Below are 26,919 nucleotides of genomic sequence, written 5' to 3'. Positions count from 1 at the left end.
ATTTCTGAAATAATCGTATTTGCACTGATGATAATGGTGGAGAGTACAAGGCTTGCTTGCTGTACACCCAACTGACTACTCTTAAGGTATTTGATTAGACAAGATTACATTTATAGTAATAGTTGAAAAAATTCCACAAATCATAGGAATGACTTTTTCTATGATCCTTTGAAAAGACATGGAAGCTTTCTTAAGACTTGTATTCAGTATGTTTCTATGGGAAGCTTGGACAGAAATATCATTGCTACAAGTTGTATTTTCTAGGATTTATAGCTATCAAATACTCCCATTTTCTTTAAATTTCTGCTTGAAGTGATTTTTCTGTCAATCTTACCCATGCATCTGTTTCTTTCTTAATAGCTTTTGGAAATGCCAAGACTGTAAGGAACGACAACTCCTCTAGATTTGTAAGTATTTGTATAAGCGTAAGTGCTAACACTAATATTTAGCTCATGTGTGTTTAAACAACCAAGTAGATGTTTAGTATTTCTTAATACACACATTTGGAAAATAAGAACGCGCTGCTGTTGAGACACCGAACGTTCTCTAAGAACTATTTTTTGCTTTCTGGGATTTTTCTTTTTAATTCTTTTTGGAGTGATAGCCTTTTCTTTCGTACTTTGTCATCTGTCGCTAAATTCCGAGGCCGGTGGAAAGGAGGGTCTTCCGAAGAGCTCTTCACTCATCTGAGTTTGGGCATTGAGGAAGCACAGTTAGGAGTCCACGGTGACGGGGAAGGGAGGAAAAACTACGGCTCTGTCCTTCATCCCGTGGGACGAGGAGCCACGCAAGGGTCCGCTGAAACCTCACAGAGGCGAAGTCATTAGATTGGACCGTTGGCAGGTGGTGGGGAGGAGGTACTAGTAGTACTAGTAGTACTAGCAGTACCAGTAGTACTAATAGTAAAAACTGCTGCTAATTGAGGTTTCAAGTTTGGTTCACTCGGAAAGTGCTGAGGGCAGAAGACACGCCTTCCTGGCTTCATCTCCCAGCTCTCCCCAGCATGCCCTGCGCTCGGAGGCCCAATGTGGTCTTGCCAGCTGAGCAGGCGCCGTCCTGCCTGTCATTTTTGTGGAGACACGGACGCTGCCTCATGGCCGCTGGGGAAGTGAGTTGAGCGTGATGGGGACGTTTCGAAATTGGCCCCTTTCTTGTATAGTTTAACCAATCTTATAAATTTCATAAAAGGTTATTTACTTTATAAGCTGTTCCCTCATATACGTTCTTTGGGACCATTTGGGGAGGTTTTTGTGCTTCTCTGCCAGACACCCCCGCCCTTTCTCCCCATCACGTCTTTCCGTCGCGCTTTTCCCTTTTCTTTCGTGAGCGCCGTCCAGTGTTTAAGGCAAGACCATGGCCCCAGGTAGCAGCAGTTCTGGTAGCCTGGGAAGTGGAAGGCGGAGGCTCCTGATTCCAGGCTGTGAGATTTTCCGTGGGATTAGCCCCTTCCGTGGTTACGCGGATTTGAGCAGTGCCCTTTCCTGTCGTGGGTGATTTGAGCAGTGCCCTTTCCTGTCGTGGGGACCGGCTAATCTCATTATGTAAACAGAGGCGGGTGCGGGCAGGTAGGAGTCATTCCGAGGTATCGATCCCCTTTATGGAGCCTCTTTCTTTGTTTTTTGCTGTTCGCAGTTATACACATACACTTAGAAAATGTCTAAATACATTTAGTCTGTAGACTGTAAAAATGCAGGAAGCCAGTTCCCTGAAGAGTCTTTGCTATTCTGTGATGTTTGAGATTTAGTGAAAGGCTTGGCGGGTGATTTGGCTTAACAGGTGACTTCCGAGAAGTCCCATTATAACGTGGGCATTGGGGTGGGAGGTTAATACTTGATCGTAGGCTGAATCATTATCGCCCAGTTTTTAGTAACTCCTCTGCTTGCTAGTCTGCGACTTGACCAGCGACTTGCCCAAGTCCGTGCTGTAACTCCGTAGGACTCTGCGGTGTTTACAGTCGCTGCTGTGCGGGGCTCTGCTTTATGCAGAAAACATTCGCGCTCCGGGAAACTGCATTTCGTTAGGCCGTGTCGGATGAGCTGCTTGGTCTCTTGGCCCAGCACGCGGGAGACGGCGCAGCCGGGTAGTTGTGCGCGCTCACGGCTGCTGCCGGACCGGCCGCGGTTCTCAGGGCGGCCCCGCAGTGCTCCCTGCGCCCTAAGTCCCTCTAGTTTCACATACGGAACTTCTGTTAAGAAAGTGACTGCTTTTGAAAAGAGACATTTAAGACTTTGGAAGTCGCTCTTCTCAACCAGGGTTTCAGGGAGGGGAAGAGGAGTGATGGGGGAGCCGAGAGGAGCCTGTCCTGTCTGCAGAGAGCCCAGCTAGGAGAGAGCGCAGAGGGTCCGGAAAATTCCATCACAAACCTTTCATTCCGGAAGAATAAAAAAGCCCATAAAAGCATTCGTTTGTTTGAGATCTCTGGTTTGGGGTTTTGGTTTCTTTTTCTTTCTTTTTTTTTTATAGTTAATTAAGCATGGGTCTCCCTGCATCTCCTCTTGCAGCCTGCAGACCGTTCCCTACTGGCATCCAGAATGGTCTTTACAAACTGAAGTCTCGTCACTGTTCTGCTGAAAGCCCCCAGTGGCTCCCCCTGCCCCTGGAGTGCAGTAGAGGCCCCTCTGGAAGCCTCCCCTGCCTGCCCTCCGCCCGGCCCTTGCCTGCCTGGCCTCGCAGCACAGGCCTTTGTGATGGGAAGGGGTGCTGAGCGCCTTCTTGCTTAGATCTTTGAAGTTGCTGGTCTTTCTGCATGATGTGCTCGCGTCCAGATCTCTGCATGGCCACCGTCTCGCGTCATTTAGGTCTCACCTCAAATGTCACTTCCTGATGCCTTTTCTAGACTCTGACTTCATCGTGCTTTTACTTTTTTCAGGCATTCATTAGGCTCTGGAATGATTATATTCACTTTCTCGGTTTCTCTCTGATCACGGACCTTAGAGAGGAGAAGCCATGGGAGAAAGTAGCTCGGCCTTGTTCACTGTAGTGACCCCAGGACCTAGAAGAGTGCTTGGTGTCAGAGTAGAGACTCAGAAAACACTGATGAATGAGTATTTTTAAGAAGCTTATAGATGAGTCAGAAAAAAAGGACTTTCTAAAAATAATTATAACACAAGGCAGAAAATAGTAGTTCCCAACATAGCTTTATGGACGTTCCAAATAGCGAAGCTGGAGGAGTCTGGGGCAGGGGACAGATCTGAGTGGGCCTGTAAGATTGAAATGTGCCAAAATTGAGTAGGAAGCAGGAGGAGCTGGCGTGGGGAAGCTGAGGAGAGAGACCAGAGTGGACCTGCTCTTGTCCGAGTCAGTGGCTGGACGAGAGGGTCTGTGAAGGGAGCTGTGGGCCAAAGGCCTGGAGAGATGGTTTGGGGCCTCACCTGGAGGCTTGGAATATCATCAGGTTCATGGTTTTAGACTTTATTTTCTAGGTAGTGGGAGGCATTGGTTTTCTCTGAGTAGACTCGTGATGAGCTAAAGGGGAGAATTCCGTTCCAAGGTCATCTGAATTGTGAGTGCTGTCCTTTCGTTTATCCCGGGTCAGCTTCCTTTCCCACTTTGCTCGGGTTTACGGTACTGTCCGCAGACCCCCATCCCTTACTCTCAACTGAGGGCAGGTTGGTTACTTCCTGGAGATCATTGTCATCATCACCTCGCTCCTCCTCCTCATCTGCATCCTCAGCTTTGGGGCCTCACCTGTCCCTGAATCCGTAGAATCCTGTCACGCATCTTTCGCTGATCCCTCCGCCTGTGCTCTTGATCCGGTTACTTCCTGCGTCAGGAAGCACCTTCCATCAAATCACCCCCTCTCATGTGGTCAACCTCTGACTCTCCTGTGACGTTACTCTTTCACCCTCCTTTGTGGCTGCTGCACCGCTGCTGTCCCTGCCAGTGTGGAGAGCACACCATCTACTCGCTTGCCTGGGCCACATTCCTGGACTTTCTAATCACTGCCCTCCTTTCTTTACGGCCTACATGCACCCTGTATCCGTCATGGTGACTCTGGGGAGCTCTCAGCTCACTTACTCTTCCCGATTTTGCGCACTCCTGCTCAAAGCCATCAGCATTTCTCCCATGACTCCTGCCGCCTCCTGTCGACTCTGTCTGGTTTTGCTCCTTTCCAGTCCATCCCACATCATCTAGGGTGATCTTGTAAATACGCAGGTCTGATCATGGCTTCCTTATTTAGAAATCTTTAATGACAGGACTTTGCTGTCAAGAAAGTGTCTCGGTGCCATGAGGTGTGCCAGCCTCCCTCACCAGCCTCACGGATGCCTGTTCTTAGGGCCACTCCTCCCTGCTCTCTCGCGTCCTTGCTTCCTGTCTTAATCCTCATACTTCACATTTGATCTAGGGCCGACCTCAGCTTTTGTCTCCTGTTCTTGGTGCATAGCATCCTGCCCCACTGTAGAATCTGTTTCCGTACACAGTAATGTCCTGTTTATCTGGCTCCATTCCCCTCGGGCTGGAACTTCCTTGAGGGCAGGAACGATGCCTTGCTTTCCCTTGGTGCCTACTTTAGTATCTAAGAAATGCTCGATAGACATTTGCTTAATAAATGGGAGAAGACTTTTAAAAGGGCCAGGTGACCCTTGACAATGAAGAAAGGAAAGGCAAGAGAGCACGTATAAGCTAATGAAAAGTCACAGACTGCATTGTTGATTGAGAGCCCTGTGATCTTGTTTCTGACCCTCTACTATTATTTTGAAAATAGAAGGCGTTAAAGTAGTCATTCTTTGGGAGACTTTTTTACAAGCCATCTATGTGACTCTTACTGAAGTAGAACATGAAACAAAAGCAAAGACCACTTATTAGACCAACACACCATTTCCAAACAAAAACCAGCTGATGGGGTTATTCTGTTAATGCTTGTTACTCTTTAACTAGACAGTTATAGGCCAATTCTTTAAAAGTGACTGTGTGAAACTCCCATGTGTGTTTCTGTGTGTAACGATACTATCTATAAAATGTAATAGGAACCTGGGATATATCTACTGCTGTATAATCTAGATCAAAAGCCAAAGAGAGTAATAATGATCAGTCTTTAATTCCAGATCATTTACAACGTATAATCATGCATTTGATTTGAGTAGACACAAAAATAGGACTTTACGTGTTCCATTTTGTCCACTGTCCAGTATACTTGGAGTTTCTAGCCATGGCTTAAAACACATTTTGCTTATAAAAATGAAATAATTTATATTCCCAACTAGTGCATAAACAAGGAATACTTACTTTTCCCAGTTTTAATTCTTGAATACACACACACTCTTTAGACATTTGAAACACGTAACTGAAATGAAAAAGTCACATGCTGGCTAAGATGATCTATTCCTGAATTAGCAACATGGTATGTTAGCAAATGTGGTATTTAGTATGAATTATTTATGGAGGCATATTGTTTTGCCTCATGGTTACATAAAGTATGTGTTAATTACATTTAAACAAATGTATGAAGGGCTTAGCATGTTATTCTCTAAGAAGATACACTGACTATTTTCAGGTGAACTTGAAAACTCACAAAGTCTTTCTTTGGCAGGGCAAATATATGGATATTGAATTTGATTTTAAAGGCGATCCACTGGGAGGAGTGATAAGTAACTGTGAGTATTTTCCTTGAATCCTTTTCAAGAAGTTCAAAACATATATTAGAATATTTTAGATACCTGAGTCTTTAAGAGATAAACATAATACTATAATTTCTTTTCCTTAGATAATATGTTTCAGACTATGTTAGACTATGATTACAGATTGTTTTATAATTCCTAAATCTTTTTTTTTTCTTTTTTTTTTTTTTTGAGGGAGAGAGAGCGAGCACGTGCATGAGTGGGTGGTGGAGGGAGAGGGAGAGAGAACATAAAACAGACTCCCTGCTGAGTGCGGAACCCTAAACAGGGCTTGATCTCATGACCCTGAGGTCATGACCTGAAATCAGGAGCTGGAGGCTTAACCAACTGAGCCACCCAAGCGCCCCTCCTAAATGTATTTTATGGTGACTAACATAACACAATTAAATAAATAAATAAATAAATAAATAAATAAATATCACTTAAGTCTTTACCATTGCAAATCTTTAAAGGTTTGCTAAATGAATAAGAATTAGTCCAACTGTATTTTATATTCTGTAGGTTTTTAAGTCAATTCATTAATAAAGGATCCTCCAGTGGTTATTTTCTTTAACAAAATTATTTTATGATTAAAAATGAAATATAAATAGTTTATTTTAATTTGATAGCTTTTTAGTAACTTTTTGGGTAACATACTCAACAAAATGAGTGGACCTGTATTTCACAATTTATTTTGGGAAGTTTTGTTTGTCTTGGTATATTTACATCATTGAAATGTGATAAACCTGGTAGGTAGAAAGACAGATTTCTTAGTCTCCTTTAGTCATGATTTGTGGTTATGGGAATGAAATGTTCTTGTCAAAACTGAAAAAATGAACAGTGTCAGGTGAGTCTTCTGAGCTGAGGTCCAGTTTTCTAAAGTGGGCGTGATGGTATTTGTAAAAATGGCCGTCACCAGTACTTTGGACCTGCACTATGCGGAGCCCGCCCTGTTTCTGCTCATGTTGATTTCGTGGTTGATTGTTTGGAAGATCGAAGATGACACCCTAGGGTTTGTGCATTTCCTCCTGGAACCACAGCCTGGTCATCCTCTTGAATTCTCCTGCGATTCTTGAAGCCACACCATGGAACCTCCCATCACCACTGGCCTCCTCACCACCCAGTGGTGCTGTTGGGATTGAAAAAAAATCTTAAGTTTGCACTAGAAAGAAAATAATAGATTGGCTCAGGTATCTAAAGCAGTGCTTATTAGATTTGGTAAAGCAGTGGCATTCCTTCTTCAAATGAAATTTCATGCTGAACCCAAATAGGAAATAGAGAAAACAAGATCTGACGTGGTTGAAGAGAAGATGAGTAGCCAGAAGCCCTCTGCCCCTGGGGGGCCCCTGAGATCTTTGCTGATGAACTCTAGACTCAGAGGGCTGCCATTTGAAAATCAGCGTTTTAAGTGATTTGGAGCAAGTATGCAGCTGATTTTTTTTTTAAGTTTTTGAAACAATTCATAGAGAAACCTAGGGCTAGAGTGTCCTCATCTCTGAAACAGTGGGATTGAGCTGGATGAATTCTGTGGTTCTTCCCGTTTCCACTCTTCTGTAGTCCTTAAATAGTTTAATTTTCCATTTTCGTTTCTGCATTGTGTGCCATGCTTTGGGATTAGCCATATTTATAAAAATATATAATTATTTGATAAATTTGAAGAGAAAGCTTTATTATGAAATGAAATTGCCTGGGGTGATTCTACTTAGGTTATGTGTCAAATATGGAAGGAAAAGCTCTCCTGCACACTGTGTTTGACGTAACTCAGAGCACCGAGGATCAGCCCGCCAAGCTTCCTGCACGGTTTTGGGGCAGCTAATGATCAAGTGTGAGGAAAGAGGTGGGCCTCAGTTTTAAGATGCAATTTTGACGAAGGATTAGCTTTTATTCTGAAAGATACTCATAAGTCGTTAGCACTTACTTTTTGCAAGAAGGATTAGCTCTCCTTATTACTTTAATACACTGTTTTAAAATGAGGTAATGCATCTAAACATTGTGGAATGATTGAATCAAAACTGCTTTTGAGGACTCTAGGAAAATATGTAAGGATTACTTTAAGTATTAGAAAATAACTTGGGTCTTACATTTTAAAGTTTAAGTTCCAAGTACAAATGCCTTCCTGCCCCTTAACTAATTCTTGCAGTATCCATGGAGAATAAATATTAAACACTCTGTTCTTTTCCAGTTAAGATTAATATATCATCATGAATAGATTTCATATGGTGTTTGTTACCATTTGTTCCCACAATGAAATTATATGGAAATTTGTGGCAGTGGAAACACCCTGTATTTTAGAGTACCCTTTGCTTTGGGAATGAAAGGAATACGTTCACAGTGAGAGCAGGAAATTTCACCCTGTGTAGATACAGGACTGACTCATAGGTGGTCAGTGGGAGTTGCTGGCTGCTGGCTTCAAGGGTGTAGAGCAATGGGCAGACCTGTTCTTATTCTCTACGCTGCCAAAATTCAGTCTCTCGGAGTCTAGAGAAGAAGAAAGGATTTGCCATATTGTGGGGAGCATATTTTGCCTCAGTTTCTAGCAGCCGTGTAGTAACAGCATTGATCATTGTCGGTTGTACTGATCACTTGGAAGAAGACACCTGATCAGTCAAGCCAGCTGGGTTCCCAGTAAGTAGAAGAGAAAGCCAAGGAACTTTGCTCTCTCTTTCTAAAAGAGGAATGCTGGAAAACAAGTCTTGAATTCACCCGCAAACCGTATATCCCTGAGGTTGGTCTCCTTTGGCCAGGGGTGTAGCGGAAATAGAAAATGGCATGCACACGGCACGTAGAGAAGATAAAATGGGGAACACATCTAGCAGGTATTGGGTTCTTTGAGATAATAGTGCTGCTACCTTGTTAATGCTTATAAGTCTCATAAGATATGTGCGTTTGTATTTGAGGATTTGGGGCCTCATGCTATGAGCTGGACACCTTGGACACCTGTTGCCTTGATCTATAGTCGCAGGCACTTTCTGATGGCTGTGGCACTTGACAGCAGTTTTCACTGGAGAAAATGTGGTACAAGTCTGTAGGGATCTTATATCCTAAAAAGAGAACAGCACAGAGGCAGAAACACTGTGAAAAAGCCTTCTGATTTCAAGTGTGCCTGTATACCTGTCCTTATGGTTTAGGCAAGAGGTACGGCTTTCCTGTTCATGGTGGTGTATCCAGAGCCTAGTTGGACACCCGATACACAGTAAGTGCTCAGTAAATGGTGATGGGGCTGGAATTAGTGGTGTGTAGGCAAGCCCTCCCGTTCCCTGCTCCATTATTTGGGGCATACCTAAATGCATAGTAGAAGACTTGCATAAGTAACTCTTCCACAGGGTTTTAAATGTCTAAACAAGACAGCAAGTGACACGTTTTGCTGGTCTTCGAAATGGGATAATAATTAATAGGACTGATCTTACAGGGTTATGAAAAGGTATAAATTATTTATTAACATCTAAAGTGCTTGTAATGGTGCCGGGTACCTAGTAAACAATGAATAAATGTTGGCTTCTTTTTCATTATTATATACTTACGTGTTTATGGTCTCCAGCGCCTTGCCAAATGTGTGTTCTATAAGGACAGAGATTTAGTTTGTGTGGTTCTTTGCTGAATGACAGCAACAAAAATAGTGTCTGACCCCCGAAATAGGTTTCTTGAACTATTAGTATCTACACAAATACACAATGAATAAGTGACATAACTGCGACATAGAAGACTTTATTGAGAAATAAAACTTTTGCCTTATTGGATAATTTTATCTGAACATTTAAAACAATTTTTATTGAAGTGTAATTTATGTGCAGCATGATGTGAGTTTCAGGTGTACAAGATCATGGTTTTGTATTTGTATACATTGCAGAATGATCACATAATAAGTCTAGTTAACATCCATCACCATACATAGTTTGAGGAACTTTTTTTTCTTGCAACGAGAACTTTTAAGGTCTACTCTCTTAGCAACTTTCGAGTATGCAGCAGAGTATTACTAATTATAGTTGATATGCTGCACAGTGCATCCCCATGACTGATTTATTTTATATGTCTGAATATTCTATGCTAATCATTTTAAAATGCTTTTTCTAAATCCCAGAAAGACAGCAGAATTATTGGTATTCAGACTTCATCTGTCACTGCCTTCTCTTTACAGCTTGAAAGAAATAATATCTTGTGAATAATGAAGGAAAGCAAGTGTTGAAGTTAGTATGATCCCCCTATTATTATGGCCCATTAAACCACCCCAAACTTAATAGGGTCAAACAATGGCCCTCTTAAATCCTGTTGGATACTGTGGGTCAAGAATTCCGGTGGGGCACAGTAGGGTTGACTTATCTCCATGATATACGGGGCTTTAGCCGAGAAGACATGTGGCTGGGGGTGACTTGCGTGTGTGAATGCTGGAGTCTTCCGGAAGCTTTATCATATGCCACATACCAGGCTCCTGGGCTAGGGTGATTCAGAGCGTGTGCTCAGTTCGGACTGTTGACTACAGCGACCTGTATGTGGTCCCACGTGGTTTGGGCTTCTCACAGATGGCTAGGTTCTGAGAGAGAGTGTTCCAAGCGGAAACAGCCTGACAAGAGAACCAAGAGGAAGCCTGCAGTAGCCTGGGAGATCAGACAGTGTCACTCCTGCTACGTTCTGTTAAGTCAAAATTGGCACAAGCTTGCCCAGAGTCAGGGTGGGGCACAAAGATTCTACCACTAGTGGGAAGAGTATCAAATAATTTGTGACCGTTTTATTTTAAACAGCCTCAGTCTGAAGGATTGTCTTCAGAAATGGTCACAATAATTTCTCCCCTTGTGTCTACACCCTTGGGTAGCCCTCTCTCTCAGTGCCTCAAGAGTTTGGCCATGGGATTTATTTTGGTCCATAGAACAATTATTAGACAAGGCACAGCAGGAGACTTAGAAGTTGGTTACATGTTGGAGCTTGTCATCTCGTGCTCCTCTTGGGAACGCTGTCCTTAACACCATGTGAATGAACCTGGGCTAGGCCGCTGGATGGTGAGAGACCGCATGAGGGGAGCCCCCAGACATAGGAATGAGGGCACCTGAGATCAGCCAGCTGCCGGTCACGAGCCGATGAGCAAGTCCAGGAGAGGTCAGCTGGGCTGGCTCAGACCAGAACTACCAAGCTGATGCTCAGACTCATAAACTAATAAATGGTGTCGTTCTGAGCTGCCGAGTGTCGGGACAGTTTGTTATGCAGCAAAAACTAACTGACCTGTTGGTGTAATGGGGCATCTACTTTCCCCCACCCGGTGTGGCATCCTGAGAAGTAGGCACAGGAATCAAGCTGGAGAGGAAGCAGCTTTATTACTATTAGTCAAGGTTGGAGAAAGTGGCTTCTGGTTTCTCTCCCAAGCAGGTGTGGTGGGAGTCCTCTGGCAGCCTGACGGTTAGGCCGGCATTGACCGAATCAGGCAGCCTCTGGCCTCTCTCCGTGTGCATTGCCCTGGTCATCTTAGACCACACTGGCGAGCAGAGCTGAATGTGAATGCAGTGTGGGGAGCTAGAGGGCCGACCGGTATACACCTGATCATTTCCCTCTCAGCCTCCTGACTCAGTGATGTCCTTCCTCCTGCCCAGGTAAGAAGTGAGTAAGGGGCTGAGAGAGGCTAGGGAGTTAGTCTGAGATCCTCCCACAAGGAATCAGGAGAGCAGGAGGAAGCAACCACCCCCTCATAGGGCAGATGGGGGATGGAGCAGATCTCTCTGAATTCCTCGTCTGTATTTCTGTGGAATTTATGATACAATTGGCACACACTTTTATGTGCTATCTGTCTCATGACGTTTTTATATATATGACACAACCGTGCCATTCGTAGGATATGGACTATAATTTTGCTCTTTTAAATGAGATTTATAGCTTTGTTTTTCCTTTTATGTCATATCTTTGATGTTATTGATGACAAGTTAGGGGCAAAATGGCCTGTAACGGTTTCTAAAGGGGACTCTGCACTGCTTTGTTTTCTGAGAATACGTACAGATTGAGGTAGCGTTGCAGACTACCCAAACATGAGTCCCTTCTCAAAAGCTAAGGAACACGCATCAAGAAACAATGTCTGTTTTTAATCTGTCTTCTTTGTCATCGAAATTCACCAAAAATGAAGACATTGCATTGTCTAGTTTGTAACATAGGGCAGGGCTTTCTCAGTGCTTCTGAATTCAGAGTGCTTTAATACTCAGAAGACAGAAATAATCCACCATTGGTTGGGAAGTATCCATAGCAAGAAAACAAATTTCAAAGAGCAGTTCTGTTACTCTGTAGAGGATGGCTTTGTAATCAAAACTGATGCTTTCCTTCGTCTCAATTTTACTTTGGTGGTTTTCCTATTACAAAAATATGTTTACTGTGAAAAAAGACTATATGTTTACCTCTAAATAAGATTATATACAAATACAGAAGACATCAGATGTTAAATATATCTAAATTAATGGGAGAGTATATCTAATAATATGATACCATGGGCTATATTTCATTAATTTTATTTCAGGGTTCGGTGTGGAATTTTAGATTCAGATCTGTACATGTATGAGTAAATTTTTATAAATATTAAATTTGTGTTAGGAAGAACTCTGTTGTGAAAATAAATAAAAAATAAATAAATATATATACTCTATGTATATAAACAGATCCTAATGGAAAACATTAGCTAATTAGGTAGGTAACAAGCCCAGTTTTCCCCAGGTTTTAAAGCCCCGGTTAATGTTTCATGTGCAGACAACAGACGCCTTTTCACAGCTTCTCATGGAGCAGGTCCAACTATCTTTAGCGCTGATTTTGTAACTTTAGGATACTGACTTTTGAGTAAAACTTGAAGCTGATTTTTCAAAAATTCCCATGCGGCGGTGCAGGTAAGGGAAGATTGTAATGACGTGGCTTGCCGGGTGGTTCACATGCACCAAGGCCAGTGACCTGCGGGCAGATGGAGCTCCTCGCCAGGTCCAGGCCGAGACCGAGCCCCAGGGCGACTGTTCACAGGGGCGCTGGTTCACCATAACAAACATGCACAGTGAGAGCTTTGTAAGACCTTCGCCCCGTCTCTTTTTTTAAGGTGTTATTAATCATTCATTCATTCATTCATTCATGAGAGAGAGAGAGAGAGTGTGTACAAACGGGAAGGAGAGAGAGAAGCAGGTTCCCCGCAGAACAGGGAGCTGGATGTGGGGCTCGATCCCGTCAGGACCTGAGCTGAAGGCAGATAGATGTTTAACCAACTGAGCCACCCAGGCCCCCCCACCCCATCTTTTTGACTTTGAAATTTGTTCTTAGTGAAACTTCCTGATTGTCAGCCTTGAGGGTTTTGTTGTCTATTTCCAGAAAAAGTTGAGGGTCGGCTTTGGCATGTATGCCCTCGTACATGAGCAGACTTCAGCTCTTGTCTGTTTTGCACTGAAACTGCCGTGGGCTGTGCTCACTAGCCCACTAGTAACTGAGATCGCAGGCCCATAGTTACTGCTAAATGCAGCAAGGAAGGGGCATAAATTGATTGGAAAGACCAAAATGCTGCTCAAACACCTTTTTCCATTATAGTTATCTCTGAGCAGCTGGAGAGGAGCACAGGATCTCTGGGGCTTGGTCAGAGTAGTGCATCGTGGCGCTTCTATTGTCATTCTGGTCTTCGTGGCAAAACTGAGATCAAGCTGATTATTCCTTAAGCCTTGGGCTTGGACTCCCTCCCTCCCTTCCTCCCTTCCTTCCTTCCTTCCTTCCTTCCTTCCTTTCTTTCCATGAGGGGAGACTATTCATGAAATAAATTGGATCAAACTATCCAGTCTTTAATCTGTTATGTTCTACAATAATGTTAAGTTTTTTTCTTCCCAACCTCTACTTTATCTTCTTACTGTCCCTTTGCCAATTAAAAGACTTCCTTTTCCAGCAGGTGCAAACATGGACATTTACTCCTTTCCCATCCGGTACTGTGAGGAGATCGGCCTATGCTGTGCATGGGCACATGTCCCCGACCTCAGCTTGCTGATAATTAGTCAAAACTCGGAAAGCCCCTGAGTGACGGCCTGGTTCTGGTAACAGTCAGGTGGCAGTAGTGTGGTGGGGTAGGTGGGGAAGTTCTGATTCCAGAGTTTCTCTGTTCCCATCCGTTGGTTTTCTCCTTTAGAATGGCTTAATAGGTTTATCTCCTGCCTTAAAACTTAAGTTGGAATGAAATTTAATATGAACTTAAATTTATATTTTGAGAGGGGAAATATGTCTGCATTGGAACACACGGAGACTTTTCCTCTCTTCTTTACTAAATCTTGTTAGCAGAGGCCCAGTCAGTGGTGGCAGAAGCACGGAAAACCAAAGAGAAGGCTGACCCCATGTTTGCTCTAATTCAGGGGAATGTTCGGTGAATTAAAATGGTCAGGTGGCAAGTCTGTGTATGTTCTGTACTTTGCGTATTATGTGATACAGCTTCACACTCTTAGATTATGTTGCTGCGTGCCCATTAAAAATGAGTGAGGAATGGTTTTAAGCATTAGTAAATATTTTGGGGTAAACCTTTTCCCTGATTACTCTGCAACCTGAAAGCTTGTAACGTAAGAGAAAAGTCATAAAGACATGTGAGGCTCTAGAGAAACAGACTAAGCGTTTTAGGTGCTAAAACCTTCAACTGCTTTGTAATAAAAGGTTTCACATTTTGTGATTGAGTTGCTTAAGTGAAGTCATACATTTTATGTAAAATACAGCCTTTCCTAGAGTTTATGAGTTTTGCATTCTTCTTGTTGGGAAAACTGCAAACAGCATAAACGTGGTATCTTGGCTGCTTAAAGATCCGAATTCTGGCTCTGTCACTTGGTAACAATGTGTTGTGAGCCTCGTTTTCTCATCTGTAAAACAGGGATTATAAATCCAACCTCAGGGGCGGTGTTTGGGGCCGAATAGGACACTGAATGAAAAGCACCCAGTGCCTAGCAGAAGGTCAGTGAACACTCCCTTCCTCCTCCGCTCTGCACCTTTCCTTTGGGACACACATCGAATTATGCTTCCCATTTGAATGTGATCGTCATCACTGATCATATCAGCACGTGTGGTTCAAGAAGTACATTGGCCAGCATTCCTTTCCACACTGTGCACACACAAATACTTTATTTTCACCTAGCGGCTGCTGTCTGACGAGTCTTCCAGCACTGCCATTTCAGACTCTCCACTCTGTGAGCATTTGTTCAGGAAGTGCCAAACCTGAGGCCGGCCAGTGTGTGGCTCATGCACAGGGGGGCCCTGTCGTGCTTTGCGGGCATCATTGCACGTCTGGAAGTCCCGCGGTTGGCTTGTTGGAATGTGATCGGATAAGTGCCGTCGATCAGTTGTTCGTCCTCATGATTAAGGTGCCCCTGGGAAACAGGGCAGTGGGCTGCCTGCGCTTGCAAGGTGTGCGGCAGGACGCCTCATGCTGTGGGAAGAGCCTGGGGGTTGTGGGCTCTGACCCAGACGCGTGGTCATTCTGCCTCCCTCACCCTGATCTCCTGCTCTCGAGGGCCTTATAGGGGCATCCCACCTTGGAAAGGGCTGCTCCTGCTGGTTTGGGGGGTGGGGTAAGCAGAGCGCATGTGAGCCTCGTAGGCCACGAAGAAGAAGGTCTTCATATTGGTAATGGGTGCCGGGTGCGTTTCCAGATCGTTCCCGGCACGCAGAGCGGGTGAGCAGTGCGTGGCCCGACTGAAGGAGCCGAGCGCGAGCACGGAGTGAGCTGCTGCGTGTTTGTCTTCTCCACGCAGTTGGGTTACTTCTAGACTGAGGAATTTCCTCTGAAGATTAGCTTCCCAGTGAAGAATTTGCCCGCGCTCCGTGGGTTTTTTCCTTCTAAAACTGTGTCCGTACCTCTAGAACCCCACGGGGCCTTGGTCATGTTCTAATAAGTACAGTCATCCTGCGTGTTTGAGTTTTTGTCTCGCCTTCTTACTCTGTCTTCTGCTTTGTTTGTCCGTGCGCACTTACCAATGGAACGCGCAGTCCTTAGAGAGCGTGAATAGTACACAAACCCTTTTTTCCGAAATTTTGTCTCACTCATGCTTTTCAGTTTCTGTTTTCTTTCTTTTCGCTAAATGTGAGGTCTTTGTTATTCTCCACGCGTGATTTGAGGGCCCTGGCTGTCATCCAAATGAAATGAGGGCTGGAGATGAACATTAAAACTCAGGAGCATCCTGTTCCTATCATTTTTGAATTAACGTATTTTTGTTCTCATTTTTAATTTCATGTGTCCCTGCAACCCATCTCTTCATTCTTAAAAATGACCTCGGGTGTTGGGAGGCCCCTAAGACTTCTCGTTCGTCAAATCTGCACTCTCTTAACTCTCCTTAGCCTCCCCTTTACATGTGAGTGTGGATTCCAGAAACACATGGAGAAGTTCAGTGACCGTTCCCAGAGAAACTGCACATCTTCTCTTCCTCGTTCCTTTGATAGTACTTAGATTTCAACCTGATTAGAAATCAGATGTGGCTGTTCTCTAGAATTAATAATGGGGTCACTGATTGGGAATTTTACAACTGTATTTGGCTTTTGCCCATAGGATGCAGACCCTCTTTTATATCACTGGTCGGTGATAAGCAGGACTGCAGGAGAAATATCTCTGCCATCGTTCGTTGGCGTCTCTTGTATATGCCACAGTGCCTCTTTCTTGGCTGGCTGGCTTCTTTCTCCCTCCTCCTCTCCCTTCCTCCCTCCCTTCCTTCAGTTTTGGATGAAAGTTTGAAAACTTGGTAAGACATCAAATTATTGGTTGAAAAAGTATCTGGAACCAAGGAACGTATTCTGCCAAACAACAACAGCACATTTCATGAGATGAAAATCACCTTTCGTTCTCTCAGACGGTGAAATAGCCAGAAGATGTGCTTCCCTCATCCCCGGTGTGAGAGTGTGTGCGCATGATGAGGTTTGCATTTGGACCGGGTGGCCTGATTTCAAATCCTACCTAAACTCGGACTGTTTTTTTCATCTGTTAAATAATATTTGATAAAATGGCTGCAAGGGTTCAATGAGATAATGGGGTATAAAGCACTTCCTTAAGACATAATAAGATCCCAGAAACATGAACTCTGTAATCATTTGGTGGATTCACAACTGAATGGCTGAAGCCCATTGCTTTGCTTCGCAGTGCTGCGTTTTGAAGAACTTAATGTCATCACGTATTACATAGAACCAAGAGAACCTTCACACACAAACTGTATTGTCTTTCCTCAGCTCGGGGAATGTATTATAGAATGTACTTGTGTATTCACTGTTGTTTGAAAAGAACCTGGTTTAATTTGGTGATTTTGGTTAGAGCTGGGCTTCCTCCTGAAGGAAGAAAGGAAGATGCAGCTTCTGTTACTATTTCATTAATACAAAACAGAAAGTGAGGGGGTGGAGAAGGAGAACCATGCTGGATTTGAAAGCAAAATTAACAATGTGTGACGGTTTGACTCTTTTCTCCTCTTTAGATCTTTTAGAGAAGTCCCGAGTTGTGAAGCAGCCGCGAGGTGAAAGGAACTTCCATGTGTTCTACCAGCTGCTCTCTGGCGCCTCTGAAGAGCTCCTCAGTACGTGCCTGTGCCTACACTTGAACTGCTCAGTGTCACAGCATTTCCCAAAGCGTTCTTCTTCATGCTCTTAAAATTGTTCCCTGCTTGTGGTTGGGGGAAGAACATGGTCTCTTGCTTCTATCCTCCCGCCCCAGCATTTGCCGGCCATATATTCCCGTACCTACCGGCTGCTGTCAGGTCTCAGATGGCTAACTCGAAGTGCTAAGTAAATGTTAGGGAGGTAAGGGGGAGGGAATCCTAAATTTAAACAATAAAATGGAAGCATGTAATTGTTCCACTTACGAAGAGGAAATTACCAGGGAGCAGTAGATGAGAACAATTTTTTTTTTTTTAAATTGCTCGGTGAAAATAAAATGTAGTGGGAGCCCTTTTGTAATTGATAGAAGAGTTAAAAATCTGACCTTTGGCTCTTTTAGGGAATTAATTTAAGTCTATCAGAGTAATATCCAGTAAGCTTATAGCTAAGTGATGAGAGTTTTGGACAAATAGTCCCAATGAGAACTATGAGAAGTAAATGACATTTGGGGAAGTATCATCCTCACTAACAAAGAACAAGCATCAACTGAAAGAGCATGGATGCGTTCCCTGTGTACATGTTAGCAAAAGTCATGGCAAAGGACAAAGCTGGCAGAGTTGTTGGGTCCTGGTCTGCTTAGAGCTTGTGGGTGTCACTTCAAAGGGAGGACTTGTTCCTGGGGACGAGGTAGCAATCCAAAATAAGTCATGAAATGATCCGAGCCCACTGCCCAGGCTCACCATTTTTTGGATAGACCCCAATGAAGTAATTCAGAAGAATCCAGAGAACAAAGGGCTGTGACTGCCCTCCTGTCCAGTGACATGGGGATCCCTTAGGTAGACATCGTATGTTATAATAAAATAGTGCATTGAAGATGTTTATAAAAATTTGGAAGGGGCCTTACTATATGAATAAATGTAAGAAAAGCAATTTAAAATATGCACAACAGTGGAAAAAGTAAATTTTAGAAAAACGCTATTAGTATTTGGGTATCAATTTTTGTTCTTTGATTGAGTACCTAATACAAAAGTCATTTTATCTGGAGGTTTTAAGGAACGGGATATTAAAGATGCTTCGATTTACTGAAGTAACTTATCAACTTATATGTGTGATTTAATAGATAAACTTACACTCGAGAGGGATTTCAGCAGATATAACTACCTGAGTTTGGACTCGGCCAAAGTTAATGGAGTGGATGATGCAGCAAATTTCAGAACCGTCAGGGTAAGCAAGACACAAGCCTTTCATTACTCTTCAAAATGGGGGCACTGCGTATTGTTCATTTGAAATTGGTAACAATTCTGAGTTTTCTCAGAGGGCTAACTCATGCACCCAAAGGTTTTAGAATTGTACAAGAATTTCTTGTATTCTTATTAAAATCATACAATATTGTGAAGGCCCACACTTTCCTAGAGCTTGCGTATTATCCTGACTCTTTTAATGCTGTATTTAAATCAAATGTTTTCATAGCCATAGCTTAGTATTTAACGTCCACTGTGAAAACTGTCCTAGGAAAGCATTAAATCAATATTATTTTTGAGAAAGTCATGTTTGTATGTGTTTTTCCAAAAATCATATGTAAGCCAGAATGATTGACATTTTGTGTTCATTAGAAAATCAATTATCTTTTTTTTAAATATGTATTTATTTGACAGAGACAGAGAGATCACAAGTAGGCGGAGAGGCAGGCAGAGAAAGGGGGGGGGGAGCAGGCTCCCTGCTGAGCAGAGAGCCTGATGCGGGGCTCGATCCCAGGACCCTGAGATCATGACCTGAGCTGAAGGCAGAGGCTTTAACCCACTGAGCTACCCAGGCGCCCCGAAAATCAATTATCTTTTTTTTTTTAAGACTTTATTTATTTATTTGACAGGCAAAGATCACAAGGAGGCAGAGAGGCAGGCAGAGAGAGAGAGGAGGAAGCAGGCTCCCCGCTGAGCAGAGAGCCTGATGTGGGGCTCGATCCCAGGACCCTGGGATCATGACCTGAGCCGAAGGCAGAGGCTTTAACCCACTGCGCCACCCAGGCGCCCCATCAATTATCTTAAACACTATCCTAACTTCCATGTTTATGTGGCACTTGGAAAACTGCTCCTAGTAGGACATGCTGTAGTAACTGTACTGTACTTCCCAGCTGTCCCACTGGTGAGGAGGCGGGGGAGGAGGTCAGATCAGCTGAAACAGGCCTGGCATCAATCAGTTCATCTTCAAGGCTGAGTGAAAATGACATGGGGTTCTTTCCTGCTCTCTCTATTATTGTATATGTTTGAAATTTTCCATGAGAAAAAGCTCACATGACTCCCATCCCTAGGTAGCCTCGTCACAAACAAAACAAGAAAGCTGGGCTATTCTCAAAAAAACGTATTTCCTTGAGAGTGTAATTTGTTAAAACTCTGTAAACATCCTCGTATGGGAAGCCTGTTGATTTTGGGGCATGATTTAAGAGTTGGGTTCAAGTCCAGTTCTGTAATGCTTTGCCTGGCAAATCATCGGCACTCAGTAAAAGTTTATGACCAATGGAATGTTCCTTGTTACCTGTAATGCCTTAGGTCAGGCACTTCACCTTTGCAAACCAGCTTTTCTTGGGTGAAATAAACGAGGAGGGTTTTATGTAGGAGGTTATAAAAAAGCTTTATGTTTGGTTTCCTTTCTAGCATCAGAACCCAGTATAAATTCACCTTTTTTTTTTTTTTTTAAGATTCCACCCATTTATTTGACAGAGATCCCAAGTAGGCAGAGAGGCAGGCAGAGAGAAAGGAGGAAGGAGGCTCCCCGCTGAGCAGAGAGCCCGATGCGGGGCTCGATCCCAGGACCCTGAGACCACAACCTGAGCCAAAGGCAGAGGTTTAACCCACTGAGCCACCCAGGCGCCTCAGAACCCAGTATAAAGAAAGACATACGTACATGCATACACATGTGAGTGTGCTTACACACACATACACACACACACTCACACACTCATACACTGAGCTGCTGCAGATGAAATGGATTAGAATTCAAGGCCCGGCTCTCAGCCTCCTCTTCCCCGTCTTCCTCTTTGCACCCCTGTACCCCCCTGCCCCAGCGTGCAGGTTACCCTGGGGGTCCTTGAATCACAGCGTGAAATCACTGAACAGGTTAGAGCCCCACACTGGTGCTGCATCAGGTCCGTTAATAGGTTTGCCTTTTGGAGAGCTTCGCCTCTGACACTTGGTCTTTTCACTGTTGTTTTTTTCAGAAACGAATCTGTTATCAGATTCAGTAAAAAAATATATATCTATAATAATAATAATAGTAATAAAAGAATGACAGAAAGAAAACAGCTGTTTCTCTCCCCCCCCCCCCCCCCCCCCGCAGAATGCCATGCAGATTGTGGGTTTTATGGATCACGAGGCCGAGTCTGTCTTGGAGGTGGTGGCCGCGGTGTTGAAACTGGGGAACATCGAGTTCAAGCCCGAATCTCGAGTGAATGGTTTAGATGAAAGCAAAATCAAAGACAAAAATGGTAAGTCAGTGGAGCTCAGCCTTGTTTAGCAAACTTGCTTTGAACTTCTGCCCAATTTTTAATCTAGAAAGTAAAACTTGTTTCTCATGGGTTCGAAAACACTTTCCAGTGAAACTGAACAGAATCGTAATTAAAGCTGAGTGTTAAGTCTTTCGAGTTACACATGTTATACTGTTTGATTTGAATGTGATTTAGAAAGAACATTGTAAGCCTTGCAGACGGTTTTGAGCAGCACACAGTCACCTCTTGTGTCCCTCCCCCACAGAGTTAAAGGAAATCTGTGAGCTGACCCGCATCGATCAGTCAGTTCTAGAACGAGCGTTCAGTTTCCGAACGGTGGAGGCCAAGCAGGAGAAGGTTTCGACTACACTGAACGTGGCTCAGGTGGGTAAAGCGTAATGCCCAGAAGTGAGTTTTTAAAAAGCCTGTAATTTTATTTAAATAAAGTCAAAGATTTGATTTTGCAGGCTGTTATGTGAGCTGTGATACAGTTGAAGGCACTGTTCTGAGCACTGGGGCACTGTGGCAAACTAAGCTGATAAGGATCCCTGCCCTCATGGAGCTTAAAAGTTTGGCAGGAGGAGTCAGATGATAGCCAGTAGATCTAGTCAGTAAATAAATTTATAGAGCAGGCTCGCAGCAGACAAGGAGAAAACTAGAGCCCTAGAAGGGAGACCCACAGTGCTGGGGCAGGACAGTCGGGTCTTAGTGAGCTGGGAAATGATGCTAGTGGCATGGCCTGCCTTGTGTTTCCAAGGGTCCTTCTGGCTGCAGTGTGGCGAGGAGAGGGTAGGGGGAGGAGGGGCACAAGCAGGGTATCTTAGTTTGGGCTGCTGTAGTAGGACACCATAGTCTGGGTGGCTTAAACGGAACAGCCTGTTTATTCCTTATGGTTCTAGAGGCCAGAAATCTGAGGTCAGGGGGCCAACTTGGCAGCATTCTCGGTGAGGGCCACCGTCCTAGTTGATAGATCGCCACCTTCTTGCTGTATCATGTTCAGACGGCAGGGGTGGAGGAAGGGAGAACGCGTGTGGGTATCCCCATCCCCTTGTAAGGAACACTGATTGCGTTATGGGAGCTCTCCCCTCATGACCTCATCTGATATCCAAACCTGACTGTCTCTAAAGGCTCCACCTCCAGATACCATCCCACGGGAGATGAGGGCTTGAGCATAGCATTGGGGAAGGGTGGAGGGACCACACATACCTTCCGTTCGTGGCATTGGAGAGCTCCGAGGAATGTGCGCTAACCCAGAAGTGATGGCGGCTTAACCAGGACGTAGCAGTGGAGTGAGAAGCAGTCTCGTCTGGGTATCATTTGAAGGTAGAGGCCACAAGATGTGCCGCTGGCTTGATAGGCGGTGTGAGAGAAAGAGAAAAGTCAAGGAGGGCTCCCAGCACTTTTCACCCAAGCAACTAGGGAAATAGAATCGCCATCCACCGATTTGGAGAACGCTGTGGGGGAAGCCAGTGTGTAGTCGAATGGCCAACTTGGCCTCGCTGCCTGCCTTCGTGTCTGCTGTCCGTCTGAAGCCAGGGAAGTCTAAGACCCCAGTCTGAGTGGCTTATTTCTTCGCTCCTTTGGTTCAAGTGAGGTGGACAAAGGGATGGACGGACGGAGGCGTGTGTGGATGTTATTACCCAGGCATCTTCCGGACCCTTTGTTCTGCAGCTTAGACATGTTCCCACCGGCTAGTGCTGATCTGGACTGGAATTAAAGGACTAGTTTGGGACTGTTCGCCCAGAGCTCTACTTTATTCTCATCCCATGGTCCACCTGTGTTCTCCTCCTCTTTGTAAGTGGCCTTAAGCATCTGTAAGAGAGTAGATGGCTTTACTCTCTGTCTTGGCTGCTCTGCACGGGTCTCTGCTGCCGACCCAAGGATGCCTCTGTCTGTAGCTTTTTGTCAGTGTTGATTTCTTATTTTAGGTGAACTGTTCTGACTATGAAAAATACTATATCTTCGTGTATATGTAAATTTTCTAGCTATAACTCTTATGTCACCTTCTTCGTAAGTTACTACTTCTGCTGTCCTCTCTGTCCAGAGCAGCCTTACTAATGCAAAGTCAGAGGGTGAGCGACTAACTTAATCAAGAGAAATCTGTTGAACGTCCTCAGCACAGGCCCCTCTGTAGACCATTAGCAGGAGCGTAAGGGATGAAAGGAGACTTCATAGAGAAGATGGTTTCTGAGCCAGTCTTGAAGGATTTAGATGTATCAAGAATGGGCAAAAGTGCATTTCAAAAAGAAGACAGTGAGAAAAGGCGGCCATATCCAGGGGAGGGTCGATCAGGCTCAGCTGTAGCTTCAGACTTGTGAAATGGGTTCAGAGCAACGTGGCTGGAAAGGTTGAGTGTGGAGGTGGTTCTCAGACTTGGGTGCCCATCAGCACCTCCTAGAGGGTCCTACAGCCATGCCTCAGAAGCGCTGGGCTCAGCAGGTCCGCGGTAGGACTGAAGAATGTCTCACAGTTCCAGTGCTGCTGCTGCCGCCGGCATGAGGACCACATTTTGAGAACCGCTGTATTGAGGGTCACACTGAGTGTGGACGATTTCAGTAGCCAGAGCGGAGATTGTTGAGTATAGGCTGTTGCAGAGAGAAGATGCCTGCTGTGTTTAAGAGAGCCCTTTTGGAATATCCACAGATACGGAATCTGTATGCGGGTATGTTGTGGTGTTTTTACTGTGTGTTTTACTCTTGCCTTTTAATCATCCTGTATGGAAACCAGGCCCAGGGACCTCCGACTTACGAGCTGGAGTCATCTTGCTTCCCTGGGTTAAACTTTGTCACATTCTTAACCTTTGGCATAAAAGAATTTGGCTTAAGATCCTTGATTTTTCAGCTCCTTGTTCAGGTTCTTTTTTTTTCTTAATTTTTTAATGTATTAGGATTCTACCGATCTTACATCCTAAAAGGTTTCAATTCTGGCAAGAAGTAATTCGTTTTATTAACATTTCCTCATAGATTTGATTCGTGGGCCCTGTTATCATGTTTATTGCCCCATTCCTCATTCTCCCCAAGGCATTTTGATCTTTCCTCAGATACAGCAAATAATATGAAATGATAGAAATTGAAGATGGGCTGTCATGCAGCTTCCTCATCCTTCCTCCCTGGCTTCCATGGCCCTCAGCCCTCGGTGATCTGACCCTGCACAGTTGATCTCAGTTTATTCCCTTCCGAGTTCTCTAAATGCCATTCTTATTTTTACCCTGTGCCTTTGCTCCTACTTCTCCCTTACCCACATGCCATGGCTAATTCTTCCCTGCCTGTCTGAATGGTCTATCCAGTTCCACCTCATCCAGGAAGCCTTCCTAGATCTCATTGGCCCCTCTTTTCCCTTCTCTGAATTCTTTCTCTCCGGCTCTTGGACACTTGCTCTCTGATTGTTTCTCTCATCTTGGTTTGATCTCCACCGCCCTGCCCTGAACCCCTAGAGGCTTGTCCACGTGGCCGTACATCTGTGTATCTTCTTCGTCTGGGCTGCAGACTAAGAGCGGGCGTCTCCAAAGCCCATTCCACTGGGGATCTTTCTTAGTGAGCTTCACACAGCTGCAGAAACGCGTGGTCTCATACCACGTGCTTAGAATCTGAGATGGTGAATGGGTGCACTTGGTGTCTTCCTTGTTTCTACCTACCTCAGTAGTGATCCTTACATGAAAATAAACATTTCTTCCCCTACCTTGGAGGACATTATTGTGGAAATGAGGGGGCATGAGTCAGACTTAGGACATCAGTCTGGGCAGATGGGCAGCTCCGGGGACCAGGGAGAGCTCTTAGGCACATTGTACTTGAGGAAGGGGTAGTTTTGTTGTGGTGGTTCTGTTTCATTTTGTTTGCTTGCTTTTTAAAATTTGAATTTGAGTACCTTTAAGGTGGAATGCATCTTTCAACGCCCGCACATCCTACTGCTCCCCACTCATTGCTATCAGGCAATCCCTGGAAACATTTGAGTTTGAGACTTCAAGAATAAATGATTTGTTTGAAGGAAGCAAAGAAGATTAATATACTGGCGGTGAATGCACTTGGAAAAATACAAAGCAGTGCCAGAATACGTTGTCACTATTAGTTCAATTGCATATTAAAATGGGGGTTTGTTGGAAGCAGATAGCATACCACTAAAAAAACCAGATGCCATTATAATGGCATTCTGTTTGCAAATAGGTGATATTTGGAGATGATGTGCTGTTTTGAGGTAATTGGAATTAACAAGAAGAAAGCAGAAAGGATGAAGAAAGAGTTCTATAGGCTCATGAGTGGGAAAGGAAGAGGATACTTCAGAAATTATAATATAAATACATGTATAGACTTACTGTGTGCCAGCACTGTTCTAGGCACTTGCATGGCCTATTTTAAGAAAGTAAACCCTGGAAGGAAGGAGGGTAGATAAAAGGTATTTGTCTAAAGCTAGGCTCCTTTCTCTATTTCAGCACTTCCATGCATTTTCTGCAGTGGGATCATTAACCTCCAAGACATCACCCTCCAAGACAATGCAGGCCACTTGGGTTCTGTTTGCCAACTTCTGGGTGGATTTTCTAGCTCTCATGGGAGTGGCTGCCTGAGATGGAGGGAGAAAGATTTGGGATAGCATGGAAGTGTCAGATGAAGGAAAAAGGTGCTCCAAAGTTGCTGTGCATTGCCAGCGTGGTGACTGTGTGATTAAAGTTGTTACTTCTTTAGAAAGAAATATGGAAAAAGAACTTCCTATAACCTAATTCTTTATAAAATACAAGTGTAATGGTTTACTTTCACAGTAATGCCCACATTTCTCCTCCTAAGCAGTGAAATGCACACACAGGGCCCGAGCATCAGGAACAGCAGCTCTGCTCCCCAGGCTGCTGGCAGTCGTGTGAAGTCTTCCCCAGGAGCACTGCGTCACACAGCTCTCGTTGGCCCATGATTGCGGCACCCACGTGGCACACGATACGTTTAGGGGCTCTTGGGTTCGCCCACCCAGTGTGTGCACCCTAGGCCCGGCTCAGTGAGACTCGGTCTTTGGCCTCTTTGTCAAGTACCTCTGAACAGCTTCAAATAAATAAATAAGCAAATAAAAACCTTTGAATTTTATTTTATCCAGCATATTGTCCAACAGCACATTGTGAGACTAGTTGTTATGGAATATTGTTTCTTAGATGTTCAGAAGGTTTGATGAAGGAAAACATTTAGAGATCACCTCAGTCAGAATCATTTTTACATTTTTTCTTTGAGTTCCTTTCCCGTGTGTACGGGTTAAAAAGATAGAGTCTTCATATAAAATGCACAGTTTCTTATTTTCATAAAACATAAGCATTTTCCATTTTATTACCTAATTTTCATAGTGATCATTCTGTGATGACTGTGTAACTCCCTTTCAGTGGCGTTCATTTATTTATTTTACTGTTCCCCTGTTGTTGGACTTCTAAATTGCCTCTGATTTTCCTCTCTTCTGTAATACTGAGTTGGATATCTTTCTGGAGAAAGTGCAGTGTTTTGAATTAGTTTCCTGGGATGCAAAAAAGCGTAATAATTGGGTATAAATAATTTGCCCAATTCTCTTAATGGTTTGACTGCAGAGTATAATGAAGACTGGCTCTGAAAAGACATTTGAGATAAAAGAGCTTTAAATATTTGAAAAATACGTTTATTATCTTATTGAAATTGAGCATTGTGACAGTTGTGGTTGCTGAGTTTTTCTTTTTCTTTCTTCTTCTTTTTTCTTAATAGGCATATTACGCTCGTGATGCTCTGGCTAAAAACCTTTACAGCAGATTGTTTTCCTGGTTGGTGAATCGGATCAATGAAAGCATTAAGGTACTGAGTTTCAATCACTGAATAAATCAGCTGTCGTACATGGTATTTAGAGTGTAAGCAATAAGTTAAAGATACTTTAATTTTATAGTCGTCAGATAATTGATTACAACTTACAAAGGTTGTTCCCTAAGAAGAATTTACCTTGCATAGGATTGTAATTTGTCAGGAATCTGTTTACTTGGTTTTGCCATTTTGTTCTAAGAAGTCTCACCCGTCAGTGGTCTATTGCAGAGTTATTCTGAGAATATCCCAGGTCTTGGTTGTCGTTCATCTGACTAGCTGTGTGTACTTGGCTGAAAGCTCACTTGACCTCTCTAGCTGCTGATGCGTTCTTCAAGAGAGTGAGGGGATTGGAGTACTGGGATTTTGAAAAGCCCTGCCTATAGCATAACCCTGAGTGATCTTTTATTATATTAAAACATTACTAATACCATCTTTAAATTAAGTCACCCATTTAAATTTCTGTAAGATTTCATACCAATATTCTCATACATTAAAAAAAAAAAACTACACTAAATTATAGTTATTC

General features: G+C 43.8%; 1 protein-coding gene across 7 annotated transcripts in view; it reads left to right on the top strand.

Moving 5' to 3' along the window:
- The window catches only part of MYO1B (myosin IB), a 177,275-nt gene that overhangs the window by 104,740 nt on the left and 45,616 nt on the right, over positions 1-26,919 (top strand). For all 7 annotated transcript variants that reach the window (XM_032860200.1, XM_032860202.1, XM_032860206.1 and 4 more), the window contains 7 exons: positions 361-407; positions 5,531-5,594; positions 17,006-17,104; positions 18,244-18,347; positions 20,457-20,604; positions 20,870-20,988; positions 26,304-26,390. In XM_032860200.1, the coding sequence (XP_032716091.1) occupies positions 361-407; positions 5,531-5,594; positions 17,006-17,104; positions 18,244-18,347; positions 20,457-20,604; positions 20,870-20,988; positions 26,304-26,390 (668 nt within the window). The remainder of the gene's footprint in view (positions 1-360; positions 408-5,530; positions 5,595-17,005; positions 17,105-18,243; positions 18,348-20,456; positions 20,605-20,869; positions 20,989-26,303; positions 26,391-26,919) is intronic.

This window comes from Lontra canadensis, unplaced genomic scaffold (assembly GCF_010015895.1).
Source record: "Lontra canadensis isolate GAN:19392208 unplaced genomic scaffold, GSC_riverotter_1.0 scaffold18, whole genome shotgun sequence".
NCBI lineage: Eukaryota > Metazoa > Chordata > Mammalia > Carnivora > Mustelidae > Lontra > Lontra canadensis.
Note: the sequence above shows the minus strand (reverse complement) of the source record. Positions and strands in the feature narration are given on the sequence as shown.